The following is a 14,429-nucleotide window of genomic DNA, read 5'->3' as shown; positions in this document are numbered from 1 at the left end:
CATTATATTGCGCAACCTGCATCTTTTGTAACAGCAGCTCATCATTACTTTCCTCATCCCGCAGATACATTCTCATTTCTGCTCTTATGTTGTCGTTTGACAAGCCTGTCATGATGGACTGTGAACACTGGCTTTGGACTGCTCTTTGTTAATTTCAGGCCAGACTGGGCACGCTCAGATGCAAACAGTACCTTTTGCGCAGATCCAGCACTCGGACCAGAAACTAGTGGGTTTCCTCCCCAGGTCCCTGTACAGCTTTTGTCAATTGTTGGTACAATACAGTTGCATCCTTTTCTGCATAGTGAGCTCTGAGTATTTGTCTAAGGATACAAGCGTAAGGTTCTTTTCCCCTCCAGATAACTCCTCAGTTTCAATCCAGGCCTCACAGCACAAATAACTGCCTCACAATTTTAAATTCAGATAGCATTTCCTTAGCCCACTTTCAATCTGATGTTCCAAGCTACTAAAGCTAAGAGTGTCCTTTGAGGTTGACTCACCTACATATCCATTATTTTGAAGTCCTTTCTGACCCCCTTGAAGGAGCATAGAAGCTGTTACTCATGGACTCTCTGCCTCCCGCGTTGAGTCCCATTGTGCCCCGCTGTCCCCAGAACTCCTTGCTCCAGCAACGACGGAAACGGTGTGCCTTTTCCTCGTGGTTGTTCCGATGCGGGCTGTGGTGAGAGAGCTGTTTCCACGCCGTCCGCATACATGGACACCGCTGCTGTTTCACGCCGTCGGCCGCTCCCGCGTACCCGTAGCCGGTCAAGGTCATCGGGTTGTCCCGGAGTGTGTCGAGCAGGTCGTTCAGTTGCAAAAGCACAGACATACCTTCGTCCTCCTTCTCTAGGAGCTCAACGCGCTCACAAAAGTTATGACGTGCTTAACCAGTGCACGACGAGTTTTACCTGTAACGTCTGGTAATTTTCACCCGCAATGTTACAGTTCTCACAACTCGATGTAATTCTTTCACGGTTAATCCAATCAACTTTTCTTCAATTTCCAAAGAAAGTCTTCACGGTGTTCCGACATCTTGCTGTTCGTGTTAGTGACCCGATACACTTTTTCCTTTACAAAAAACAATAAAACGGCTCGGTGTCGTCCTAGCTAACTGTAACTGTTAGCTCTGGAAGCTAAGCTACCTCGTGTCCCTTGCTCACACACACCGGTGTTTTACCGTGTTTTTTCTTCGCTGCAGAGTAATCCTCATCTTGATAGGAATCCCAGCGGTGCCTCCAAATTGTTACACCACTCAGACGGAGACGCTGATAGTAGTGTATAAAGTTCAGTTTATTCCTTCACAGTAGGATGTTCACACAGCGAGTTCGAGTTCACTACCGCGGACACACACCAAACGTGTCTCTCCTTTACTACACGGCCTCAACTTCTTTGCCAAAAGTGTCTTCTTCTTACCATGTATTACAGTAAGTTTGAACCACAAACCACTACACAGCTAGCCCCCTACTGGCAGGATGAAGAACTGCATACTTCAATGCATTACTAAACAGAATGCAGCTAAATTATGTTTGCTGTAAACCAAACAAAATACTTTCGATAAGGTTCATTCCAGGTGCTACACAGGCAAGTTATATTCTGCATTTTCTAGTTTGATTGCAATGTTGTCATAACTGAATCATTTTCTTGAAACTTTGTAAGAATGAAATTTGTCCAACTGTTACATCTAATAACAAAGTTATCTCTTCCTTTAGGAGTCAGCTGTGAAGAACTCACTCCAGTAGAGAGAGAAGAGAACAGTTTAGAAGACAGCTCTGTTACTCTGTCCTGCAGATACTCCAAAGGTTCTGCTGATTATTTCTTCTGGTATCGACAATATCCAGGAAACCACCAGAGTTCCTCATCTCTCATCTGGAATCAGGAGAAATAATGCAAAATACAAAGTCTGGACTGTCTGTTTCAGTGAGTGAGGATAAAACCAAAATGGATCTCCAGATCTCCTCTGCTGCAGGGCCAGACTCTGCTGTGTACTACTGTGCTGTGAGGCCACAGTGACAGCAAACCCACAGTCTCTGTACAAAAACACAAGCTGACACACTGCCAAGCTGCTGGAAGCCTTTTTTCTAACCCTGTTGTAGTGAACCTTGTAGCTCCACTAGAGGGCGACATTATCAAGTAGGAGGTGCACTACTTGTGCACTGTGTTCAACCATTCAGTCAATAAGAATGGAGCTGTGAGAGAACAATTCTCAGACTGGATGTTGAACATCAGCTAGTTTCTCCTGTTGATTTAAACCTTGTTGTAGAGATGGACATTGGCTGGGGATTATTCTTGCTGCTCTTTTCTTTGGTAAGATAAACAGTGTTTTAATGCAGAAAAAGAAAAACATCATTTCTGTTGGTATCTCTACATGCTAAATACGTTATATATATTTTTTTCTGAGATGAAACAGCAGTAAATGAAAATCCAGATTATTCACTCTTTTAACCTAATGTTCTTTAAACAATCATCTTTATTGATTCTTTCTCTCTCCTCTGCATGTTCTCTTCTTCCCCAGAGTGTAAGGAGAAGACAGAGTGATCCAGCCACCAAGGAGATGCCATTACTACTGAAGGAGAGATACTACTCTTGGCTGTACATTTGAGACCAGTGTTGTCTCCAATGCATATTTGTTCTGTACAAACAAGAAGTCAATGACTCTCCTAAATTTATTTTGAGACGTGATACCATTGGAACAAAATCTAATGCTCCAGGTTCCAGAAAGACAGATTTGATGCTAAAATCAACAAGACATCAGTTCCTCTGGAGATCCAGAAGCTTCAGCTGTCTGACTCTGCTGTGTACTACTGTGCTCTGAGGCCCACAGTGACAGGCAACACCAAAACTCTGTACAAAAAACCTTTGGAGCAAAGACCAACACAATACTCCACAACGTCCACCAAGGGAGACACACTCTGTTACACTTCAATATGATGTAGTCTAGAATCACTTTACCTTAGAAGTGTAACTGAGAGAAGAGAAACTACAGAGCTACGAGGAGACGGAGAGACTCAGGGAGGAGCTGAGCTGTTACTGAACTATAGAAGAGAGAGGAACTTCTAGATTCAACAGAGATCAATACACACACCATCAACATTACCTTTATTCAACATGCTGCCACTGCAGCATTGGGGGTTTTCTCTGATGTTTCTCTCCTTCCTCACAGGTATGTTAGATTATGCGCTTTGAAAAGGTTTAAATCCAAAACCAGCTGAATGTGAATCATTCATTATGTCTTCTACAACATAAAATAACAGAGGTACCTCTTCCTTTAGGAGTCAGCTGTGAAGAACTCACTCCAGTAGAGAAAGAAGAGAACAGTTTAGAAGACAACTCTGTTACTCTGTCCTACAGATACTCCAAAGGTTCTGCTGATTATTTCTTCTGGTATAGACAATATCCAGGAAAACCACCAGAATTCATCATCTCTCACTTTGGAACGCAAAATGCAACAAAGTCTGGAAGGTCTGCTTCAGTGAGTGAGGATAAAACCAAAATACATCTGCAGATCTCCTCAGCTAAGCTGTCAGACTCTGCTGTGTACTACTGTGCTCTGCAGCCCACAGTGACAGGAAACACCAAAACTCTGTACAAAAACCTTTGGAGCAAAGACAACACAATACTCCACAACGTCCACCAGAGGGACACACACAGTTAAGGACAATCACAAAATGTCGAGAGTTCCTCAACAGATGACGAAGAGGAAGGAGCAATGATGTGAAGGCCCAGATCCATCAGAGTATCAATGCTCTTCCTCTCTCCCCCCCTCTCACTGCAGACATGAAACACTGATGACTAACATCCTGATTCTGACTCTCTGGCTAGTTAACTACTGAAACATACTGATTGTTCTCCTTTAATCAATCATCTTTATTGATTCATCTCTTCCTCTGCATTTCTCTTCTTCCCCAGAGTGTAAAGGAGAAGACAGAGTGATCCAGCCACCAGGAGATGTCATTACTACTGAAGGAGAGACACTTACTCTTGGCTGTACATTTGAGACCAGTGACACCTATTCTTATTTGTTCTGGTACAAACAAGAAGAAAATAGCTCTCCGAAGTTTATGCTAAGTGTCTACTCTGGAGCAAAGATGCTGGAGATATTCACAAAGGAAGAATTTATTCTATAGTCAAGGATAAGTCAGTTTTTCTGATCATCTCCTCAGCTAAGCTGTCTGACTCTGCTGTGTACTACTGTGCTCTGAGGCCCACAGTGACAGGAAACACCAAAACTCTGTACAAAAAACCTTTGGAGCAAAGACAACACAATACTCCACAACGTCCAACAGAGAGAGACACACTGTTAAACTGTAAGACAATCACACAACAACTCAACCAACATCAGAGACATCCACCAAAGGTATTAATTCTCTTCACTGCTGTTTCATCTTTTTGACTTTCAGTAAAAGGTTATTCTCTGGCCCCGCCCACTGACCTTTAACTCAACCAATGAGATGATTTGTGTCTCCAGAGCAGAAATGTCTGAGGAAGTAAACGCCCAATCAGCTGGATGTTGAGAAGAAGGGCTGCCCATCAGAGAGGCTGTTTAGTTGTTCATTCTACTGCAGTGGAGGAACATTGCTCATCTGCTGTCTGTTTGGCTTTAACAACTCCAAAGACATGTTGCTTTACCTCTTTTTACTCTTCTCTCCCTTTATAGGTGAGTGTTAGAACAGAGATCACAGTCTCATCTAAGCTGCTGTATTAACCACATATTTCACAACTAGAGGTTCATCTGTGGAAGGTAATGATAACTGACGTGAATAATACTCATTTTGCAGCCCTGGGTTCCATGAACAGCATAAAGCCAGAAAGTAGTGAAGACCATGTTGCAGAGGGCAGAACATCAACCGACCTGTACATATGAGGGAGCTATCTACAGTATCCAGTGGTACCGACAATACCAGAGATCCAGACCAGAGTTCCTGCTCTCCATCACAGAGGGAGGATCAATTCATCCAACTGTTCTGATTTTCTCAGCTCACATTAACAAGACAAGGAAACGTGTTGATCTGGAGATCATCTCAGCTAAAGCACAGACTCTGCTGTGTAACTACTGTGCTCTTAGGCCCACAGTGACAGGAACACCAAAACTCTGTACAAAAACCTTTGGAGCAAAGACAACACAATACTCCACAACGTCCACCAGAGGGAGTCACACTCTGTTACACTTCAATATGATGTAGTCTAGAATCACTTTACCTTAGAAGTGTAACTGAGAGAAGAGAAACTACAGAGCTACGAGGAGACGGAGAGACTCAGGGAGGAGCTGAGCTGTTACTGAACTATAGAAGAGAGAGGAACTTCTAGATTCAACAGAGATCAATACACACAACCACCAACATTACCTTTATTCAACATGCTGCCACTGCAGCATTGGGGGTTTTCTCTGATGTTTCTCTCCATCCTCACAGGTATGTTAGAGTATAAAGCTTCAAAAGGTTCATGCAGAACTTTAATTACAAAACCAGCTGAATGTGAATCATTCATTATGTCTTCTACAACATAAAATAACAGAGTTATCTCTTCCTTTAGGAGTCAGCTGTGAAGATCTCACTCCAGTAGAGAAAGAAGAGAACAGTTTAGAAGACAGCTCTGTTACTCTGTCCTACAGATACTCCAGACAAGCTACTAGTGGTGATGATTTCTTCTGGTATCGACAAATATCCAGGAAAACCACCAGAGTTCCTCCTGTACATTTCAGGGCTTGTTTTACGAGACCAGGAGAGTCTCTCCAATCAGACTCTAGTTCTCTACTAAACTGTCTGAAGAAAAGCATGGTTGGATCTCCAGATCTCCTCTGCTGCAGTGCCAGACTCTGCTGTGTACTACTGTGCTGTGAGGCCCACAGTGACAGCAAACCCACAGTCTCTGTACAAAAACACAAGCTGACACACTGCCAAGCTGCTGGAAGCCTTTTTTTCTACCCTGTTGTAGTGAACCTTGTAGCTCCACTAGAGGGCGACATTATCAAGTAGGAGGTGCACTACTTGTGCACTGTGTTCACCATTCAGTCAATAAGAAGTGGAGCTGTGAAGAGAACAATTCTCAGACTGGATGTTGAACATCAGCTAGTTTCTCCTGTTGATTAAACCTTGTTGTAGAGATGGAACATTGGCTGGGGATTATTCTTGCTGCTCTTTTCTTTGGTAAGATACAAAGAACAACATGGTTTTATTATTTTCTAAAGATTTATATAAACTGCAGTTCAGAGCAGAAATCTCTGACCAGTTGAGCTGTTCCTGTCCAGAGTAACAATGTACAGTTGACATTTTCCTCTGTCTTCTCCTCTCAGCCTCATGAAAATGTTAGTCTAATGGCTTCATTTTCTCTACTTTTTCAGGATTAATAGCTGGAGACAAAATCTCTCCTGTAGAAGATGAAGTCAGTAAAAGAGAAGGAGAATCTGTCTCACTCAGATGTGATATGAGACAACAGATAGTGATCCAAACCTTCACTGGTACAGACATCATTCAGACCTTCAGGCACCTCAGTTTATCTCTGGAAAGGAGCATTAAGTGGTGAATATATCCCAGATAAACAGAAATATGAAACCAAAACATCAGTGAAATCAACTGAACTGACCATAAAGACCCTAACCCTGGCAGACACAGGTCTCTACTACTGTGCTCTAGAAACACAGTGACACAAAGTGTAGAAGAGGCTGTACAAAAACCTGAACACAGATATGGGACTACTCTTCAAAGAGGAGGGAAGTGGTATTCAAACCACAGCTTGATATCAGATGGATTCTTATTATTCCAGTTTTATCAGAGTCCCTGTGGTTCCAGCTGCTAGTGTAACACTGTGGGAGGACTCACATGAGCAGCAAATCCACATCAATGACAAACAAACTGTAAGATGGTTCAAACACAAGACACCATGACAACAGATACATGAACACTGACTTAGCTACTAGCATGCAAGCTAGCAAAGTTCATGTACTAAGCATCTTTCACAGACATCAGTCTCCCAGTGCTTCACAATCAAATAATACAGCACCAAATTAACAATCCAACATAATCATCAACAAAGCAGAAGTGAAAACACTACACAAAATTAAAAAGAAAAACAGTAGGTCACAGGTTTAAAATGCTACCTAAACGCCTGCGTGAACAGATGGTTTTGGGCTGCTCATTAAAAAAAAGACCACGGCGTCCAATGACTTTAAGTTTGTTGGAAGAGCATTCCACAGCTAAGGAGCCACCGACCGAGAGGTACAGTCTCCTCCAGTTTTAAAACCAGTCCAAGGTACACTCAAATGGCGTTTTTCCATTAAGGGTACCTGCTCGCCTCGACCGTGGTACCCCGTCCTTCTTCCTCCATTGCAGATTAGAACTGCCTCATACGTGAGTCGGGCCGTGGCTGGTCGTCATAGCGACTGCCGTGACCTAACGCGACACACACAGAAGGGGTGTTTTTGATTCTCGTTGCCACAGACAGAAAGCAAATTGAATTTAGCCCCCCCGCCGTCTGTCCGTAGCAATGATGATGCAGTGATTAGTGACGATTCTCTCCGACCAATCAATGGGATCTCCTCAGCATATTTGAACCTTGACTGAGGTAGTACTACAAAAAATACCTGTTAGCAGGACTTTGTTTTTTCGTAATGGAAAATTTTAGAAAATGTAACTCTCTAAGGTGAATATTTTTGAACCTTTACTGGCTTATAGTAACCATCTTCAAGCACCCAGAGCCACATACCTCCCCAGCTATCTTCAGACACTCAAGACTAAACTTCCCCCCTTCCTGTCTTGACTGCTTCCCTCCCTTCATAGGCCAGGTAGAGTTTTAATGAGCTTTGAGACAGTACAGCTGTTTGGGGCATTGGAGCAAGGAGGGGAGATTTCAATGGAAAAAGTGAAGACTGTGGAGTTCGCTCTTCAGTCAATCTCTGTACCTACTGCAGTGTACTGGCTCCGTGCGCAAGTCAAAATATATTGAAAATGATTCCAGTGACTCTTGTCGTCTTTTGGTAATAATTTAAGTATGCTAAGGGTCTTGCAGCAGCATTCTGAACTGTTTGTCATTAGAGTACAGAAAATGGATTAAGACATGTAAAAAGAGACTTGCAGCAGTCTAATCGTGACAAGATAAAGGTAGGTATGAGCATCTCCATTTCATTTTTTGACACGGACCAGAGTTTTGCTATGTTTCTCAGGGGGAAGAAACATGATCGAATTAATGTCTAAATATAGGCATCAAAAGCTGTTGATTGGTCATAAATCTCACTAAGATATCGCAGACTAGATCTAGAAGATTAGGACCAGGCTCCCAGGATCTGCCTGATCGCTGATTGGAAGTTATCAGGGACACATAAAAAAAACAAAAAAACAAAACTTCTGTTTCGTCTGCATTTAACTGCAAGCAATTGTTTCATTTCAACAAGTTTGTAATTGCATTTAAACTGTAATCACAGTTTAGTACAGTAAGTTTATTAAGCCTTTCAGGTTTAAATAAAAAAATACAGCTGGATGTCATCTGCATAGAGATGATAAGATATGTTTCTGAAGCTATTGATGATCTGTCCTAATGGAAGAAAGTATCAAGAGAAACAAATGGGTCCCAGGACTGAGCCCTGAGAGACCCACAAGGCAATGCAGCAATGTCTGACATAAAGTCGCCTACAGAGACTTAGAAAATCCTATCCTTGAGATAAGAAAAAAACACTCCAATGCAGTCCCAGAAATGTCCAAGTTATTTGGCCTCTCGATGAGAATATGGTGGTCCACACTATTCAATGTGGCGGTGAGGTCCAATAGAACCAAGACCTATCAATCTCCGGTATCTGAAGAGATCAAAACATCATTTGAGACCTTCAAGGGAGCCGTTTCCGTGGAATACAGCTTACTGAAACCTGATTAAAATTAATAAATAACCCTGTGTATTTCAAGCATTTGAAAGTTTCTTTGACAACTTTTTTTAAATTTTGGAAAGAAGGAGAGTTTGGAACTGGGCCTGTAATTCTCTGGCAAGAAGGGGTCAAGGGTTGGTTTCTTCAACAAAGGACGAATCCTCTTCATACCCTTTAAGCCATTAGGCTCCAATGAGCTCCTTCCATTGTTCAACATGTTGATCTCCATCCCAAATAGAAACTCAACCAATACAACTTTGAAAAAACTGGTGGTTTTGAATTCACGGCACGAAAACCCACAAAAATCTAATCAGTTCATCCTTTAGTTCAAGTGAATGTTTATTCCAAAGATGAAGAAAGTTTGGTCAGACATTGCTGAGATATTGAGTTCATGAGAAGAATGGGATGGACTGACGACCCCCCCCCCCCCCCCCACAATCCTTTCAGTTGCTGCCATCAGGTCGACACTAGAGGTCTCTTTGCACGGAAAACACGTAAGGAATCCTTCATTCCCACTGCCATGAGCACAATGAAGAGCCAAACATAGACGGCGTCCAACAGCTCCACTCAGACTTCTTCTTGCTCTGTTTTTGCATTTTGTATGTCTGCACAGTCAATGATTATGTTACTGTTTCTATATGTACTGTATCTTTTATGTTCTTATAGATATCTTATAGGTATCTTATGTCATTTGAGCATGCCCTGTCAAAGACAAATTTCTGTAACATGACACAGAAAATAAAGTTTTTCTTGTCTTAATTACTATAAAAATTTTTTTATAAGAACTACCAAGCAGGTAGCAGGTTCACAGACATTTTATATGTTGGGGAATAAACAGGAAACAAGACACATGAACATTTTAAAGATCACTTCATACAAGACATGTTACACTGAGAAAGGAGAGAGAACCAACATGTGTGTAGTGTAAAGTTGTCAGCAGGGGGAATAACCCAGGGCTGTGAATGAGCCCTGTCACTGTGATCAGGTTCCTCCTTCTAATCCACCAACTTAGTGTTGATGAAGACTAAACAGAGAGATCCCAGCCTTCTTTCTACTTGCTGTAGCTCAGAGTTACTCCACACTGCAGATATGACGCCTCTGTTCATCTCATGCTGCTGGCTGCTATGAGCCTTGGTATGAACACAACTCTGTTTCTTTGATATCAATCCAACATTGATATGTTCTTTAACAGCACACTGATTCTGTTTGTTGCTGTTTTACAGAATGCAGAGCACAACAAGACAACGTGCTGCAACCAAGGAGAATGTGACTGCTACTGAAGGAGAGGCAGTAACACTTGGCTGTCAATATAGCAGCAGTTCATCTAATGATTATCTCTTCTGGTACAAACAGGATGGAAACAACAGCCCCAAATTTATTCTCAGCCGCTTTAAGATTGGAGAGGGGAAAACAAAGCACGAGTTCAGGGACAGATTTTCATCTACACTCAATTCCAAGATAAGATCAGTTCCTCTGAAGATCTCCTCAGCTAAGCTGTCTGACTCTGCTGTGTACTACTGTGCTCTGAGGCCCACAGTGACAGGAAACACCAAAACTCTGTACAAAAACCTTTGGAGCAAAGACCACACAATACTCCACAACGTCCACCAGAGGGAGACACTCTCTGTTAACCTTCAATATGATGTAGTCTAGAATCACAATTTATTTTAATTATAGCAGGTATGTTACATTCTGCTCCTCAGCTTCTAGGCGCCGCTGCATCACCTCCTCTTCAGCTGGAGAGTTTGCTTCTGCGTTTGTGGGCTCACAGTTTTATGTAAAGAATGGTCTGGTCTCTCCCTCTTTCCCAGATAACATTCTCTCTGAGTTCCATTCCACATGCACTGAAATCCTAGACTCTATTGCCCCTTATCGTATTAAAGCTGTTAAACCTAAGGAGGACCCCTGGCTAAATGACACCACAAGGGCCCTGAGGCAACACTGCAGACAAGCTGAACGAGGATGGAAGAAAGACAGTGTACACGTGTCCCTGGGTGTATTAAGGGACACTCTAGCCACATACCAGAATGCTGTGAAGGTGGCAAAGAGACAGCATCTCTCTTCTGTCATAGCTAGCAGTTGCCATGAACCTAGATTTTTATTTAATGCTACTAACTCTGTCATAAATCCATGCTCCTCTGGTTCATTTCCTAACTGTCAAAAAGGAGCTTTTCTTTTATAATTAGGGACCTATTCTCATTAGTTGCTCCTCTCTTGTGGGGTACCACAGGGATCCATTCTTGTCCCTATTCTGTTTTCTTTGTACATGCTGCCTTTAGGGGCAATTAAAGGAAAGCACAACCTGTCTTTTCATTGCTATGCAGTGATTTGCAAATCTATTTGCCTATGAAATCAAATGACAGTGTCGCACTAGACTCCCTGCTTAGTTGTATCGCTGATATTAAGTAAAACAGAGTATTATTTTCAGTACTCCAGGCATGAAGAATGGTCCAGCTTTGAGTTTGAGAGCTCTGGCATCTTGCACTAGATCAGCTGTCAAAAACTTGGGGATTACTTTTGATTGCAGCATGAAATTTGATAAGCAGATCAGTAACGTTGTTAAAATGAGCATTTTCAAACTTTGCCTGCAGCTAAGTTAAGCCCTTTCTGAGCAGGCACGACCTAGAAAAGGCCATTCATGCTTTTACTAGTTCAAGGTTGGAGTACTGTAACGCTCTCTATGTTGGTGTGTGTATGTGTGTGTGTGTGTGTGTGTGTGTGTGATTGTGTGTGTGTGTGTGTGTGTGTGTATGTCTCTATGTTAGTGTGAATCAGACCTCCATCTCACGTCTTCAACTTGTTCAGAATGCTGCTGCTCGCTTTTAACAAACACATCTAGACGTGCACACATCGTTACATTTTAAAGATCACTTCATAAAAGACAGTTACACTGAAAGGAGAGAGACCAACAAATGTGTGTAGTGTAAAGTTGTCAGCAGGGGGAATAACCCGGGCTGTGAATGAGCCCTGTCACTGTGATCAGGTCCTCCTTCTAATCCACCAACTTGTTGATGAACTAACAGAGAGATCCCAGCCTTCTTTCTACTTGCTGTAGCTCAGAGTTACTCCACACTGCAGATATGACGCCTCTGTTCATCTCAGTGCTGCTGGCTGCTATGAGCCTTGGTATGAACACAACTCTGTTTCTTTGATATCAATCCAACATTGATATGATTCTTTAACAGCACACTGATTCTGTTTGTTGCTGTTTTACAGAATGCAGAGCACAACAAGACAACGTGCTGCAACCAACAGGAGATGTGACTGCTACTGAAGGAGAGGCAGTAACACTTGGCTGTCAATATAACAGCAGATCAACTAATAATAATCTCTTCTGGTACAAACAGGATGGAAACAACAGACCCAAATTCATTCTGATGCGCGTTCAAGGGGATGAGGGGAACACACCAGATGAGTTCAGGGACAGATTTTCATCTACACTCAATTCCAAGTTAAAGTCAGTTCCTCTGAAGATCTCCTCAGCTAAGCTGTCTGACTCTGCTGTGTACTACTGTGCTCTGCAGCCCACAGTGACAGGAAACACCAAAACTCTGTACAAAAACCTTTGGAGCAAAGACAACACAATACTCCACAACGTCCTCCAGAGGGAGACACACTCTGTTAACCTTCAATATGATGTAGTCTAGAATCACTTTACCTTAGAAGTGTAACTGAGAGAAGAGAAACTACAGAGCTACGAGGAGACGGAGAGACTCAGGGAGGAGCTGAGCTGTTACTGAACTATAGAAGAGAGAGGAACTTCTAGATTCAACAGAGATCAATACACACACCATCAACATTACCTTTATTCAACATGCTGCCACTGCAGCATTGGGGGTTTTCTCTGATGTTTCTCTCCATCCTCACAGGTGTGTTAAATTGCGCAGTTTGAAAAAGTTCATGCAGAACTTTAATTACAAAACCAGCTGAATGTGAATCATTCATTATGTCTAATACAACGTGAAATAACAGAGTTATCTCTTCCTTTAGGAGTCAGCTGTGAAGAACTCACTCCAGTAGAGAAAGAAGAGAACAGTTTAGAAGACAGCTCTGTTACTCTGTCCTACAGATACTCCAGACAAGCAGCTGGTGCTGATAGATTCTTCTGGTATCGACAATATCCAGGAAAACCACCAGAGTTCCTCATCTCTCATTTAGGGACAGGAGGAATGCTGACAAGTCCAATCCCTGGACTGTCTTCTTCAGTGAGTGAGGATAAAACCAAAATGGATCTGAAGATCTCCTCAGCTAAGCTGTCAGACTCTGCTGTGTACTACTGTGCTCTGCAGCCCACAGTGACAGGAAACACCAAAACTCTGTACAAAAACCTTTGGAGCAAAGACATCACAATACTCCACAACGTCCACCAGAGGGAGACACACTCTGTTCAACTTCAGAGTATTTCATGAGCCAGTCTGGATTCTTTTCACTAATGAAACCCAGTTGTGATGAAGACTTGGAGAAATGAAAGTAAGTCAACATCTGAGTCTCCTCCTCCTGACTGCAGAGGTGGCTTCATGACAGACAACTGTTTGATTCCAGCTGTGAACATCAGACCAAACAACTCACACACTTATTCATCTGAACCTTCAAAACAGCATTTCACCTCTGCAGACATGGAAAAACTCACTGCAGTTGTTCTTTTCTGCTTTCTCTCATAGGTACGGATGGTTTGGATCATAAATCCTGAAATATAAAGACATTTTCAAGTTTTACAGATCCAGTTCAGATTTTAGATGGAGTTCAAAGTTACACATTTCTAAAACATCAATCTAGATGTATCACTTTATCACTAATAACTGATTATACATTGTTAACAGCATCATTTGCTGAACTTAAAAATGTCAGATTGATGTTTTCCAAATTTGGAGATGTGACTTTGGAGCAGCGGTGTAAATCTAACATGTTGTTTTCCTCACTAGGTAACACGATGGAAGATGAGATTACTGCCAGCAGTGCTGAAGTGTTTTCATCAGAGGCCGTAGTGCTACTCTGTCCTGTACCTATTCAGTTAAAGCTCAAAATCTCCAGTGGTTTCGACAGGATCCTGATCAGCTCCTCAGTTCCTTCTCCTGATCACTGATACAAAACCACCTCAGTAGTGGAAAGCTAACCTCCTCACCTCGACTGACTGCTATACTGAATGAGAGAGAATCAAGTTGATCTGCAGATCTCCTCAGCTAAGCTGTCTGACCTCTGCTGTGTACTAACTGTGCTCTGCAGCCCACAGTGACAGGAAACACCAAAACTCTGTACAAAAACCTTTGGAGCAAAGACAACACAATACTCCACAACGTCCACCAGAGGGAGACACACTCTGTTCAGGACAATCACAAAATGTTGAGAGTTCCTCACAGATGATGAAGAGGAAGGAGATGATGTGAAGCCCAGATCCATCAGAGTATCATGCTCTTCTCTCTCCCCCCCCTCTCACTGCAGACATGAACACTGGCTGACTACATCCTGATTCTGACTCTCTGGCTAGGTAAACTATTGAAACATGCTGATTTTCTCCTTTAATCAATCATCTTTATTGATTCATCTCTTCCTCTGCATGTTCTCTTCTTCCCCAGAGTGTAAA

General features: G+C 42.4%; 1 protein-coding gene and 1 gene segment (V, D, J or C); both read left to right on the top strand.

Annotated features, from left to right (window-relative positions):
* The first annotated feature begins 2,180 nt into the window (after positions 1–2,180).
* Positions 2,181–12,122, top strand: LOC116685423 (uncharacterized). The gene is made up of 6 exons (XM_032510485.1): positions 2,181–2,188; positions 2,261–2,304; positions 3,907–4,024; positions 7,275–7,343; positions 10,072–10,395; positions 12,065–12,122. Exons 1-6 carry the CDS (start codon positions 2,181–2,183, stop codon positions 12,120–12,122), a joined length of 621 nt encoding a protein of 206 aa, XP_032366376.1.
* Positions 12,123–12,637: 515 nt separating this feature from the next.
* On the top strand, positions 12,638–13,931 carry LOC116685422 (T cell receptor alpha variable 18-like). The segment is given in 3 exon segments: positions 12,638–12,717; positions 12,839–13,186; positions 13,771–13,931. Coding segments are annotated over 3 exon segments (564 nt in total).
* Positions 13,932–14,429: the final 498 nt, after the last annotated feature.

This window comes from Etheostoma spectabile, unplaced genomic scaffold (assembly GCF_008692095.1).
Source record: "Etheostoma spectabile isolate EspeVRDwgs_2016 unplaced genomic scaffold, UIUC_Espe_1.0 scaffold00569811, whole genome shotgun sequence".
Taxonomy (NCBI): domain Eukaryota; kingdom Metazoa; phylum Chordata; class Actinopteri; order Perciformes; family Percidae; genus Etheostoma; species Etheostoma spectabile.
Note: the sequence above shows the minus strand (reverse complement) of the source record. Positions and strands in the feature narration are given on the sequence as shown.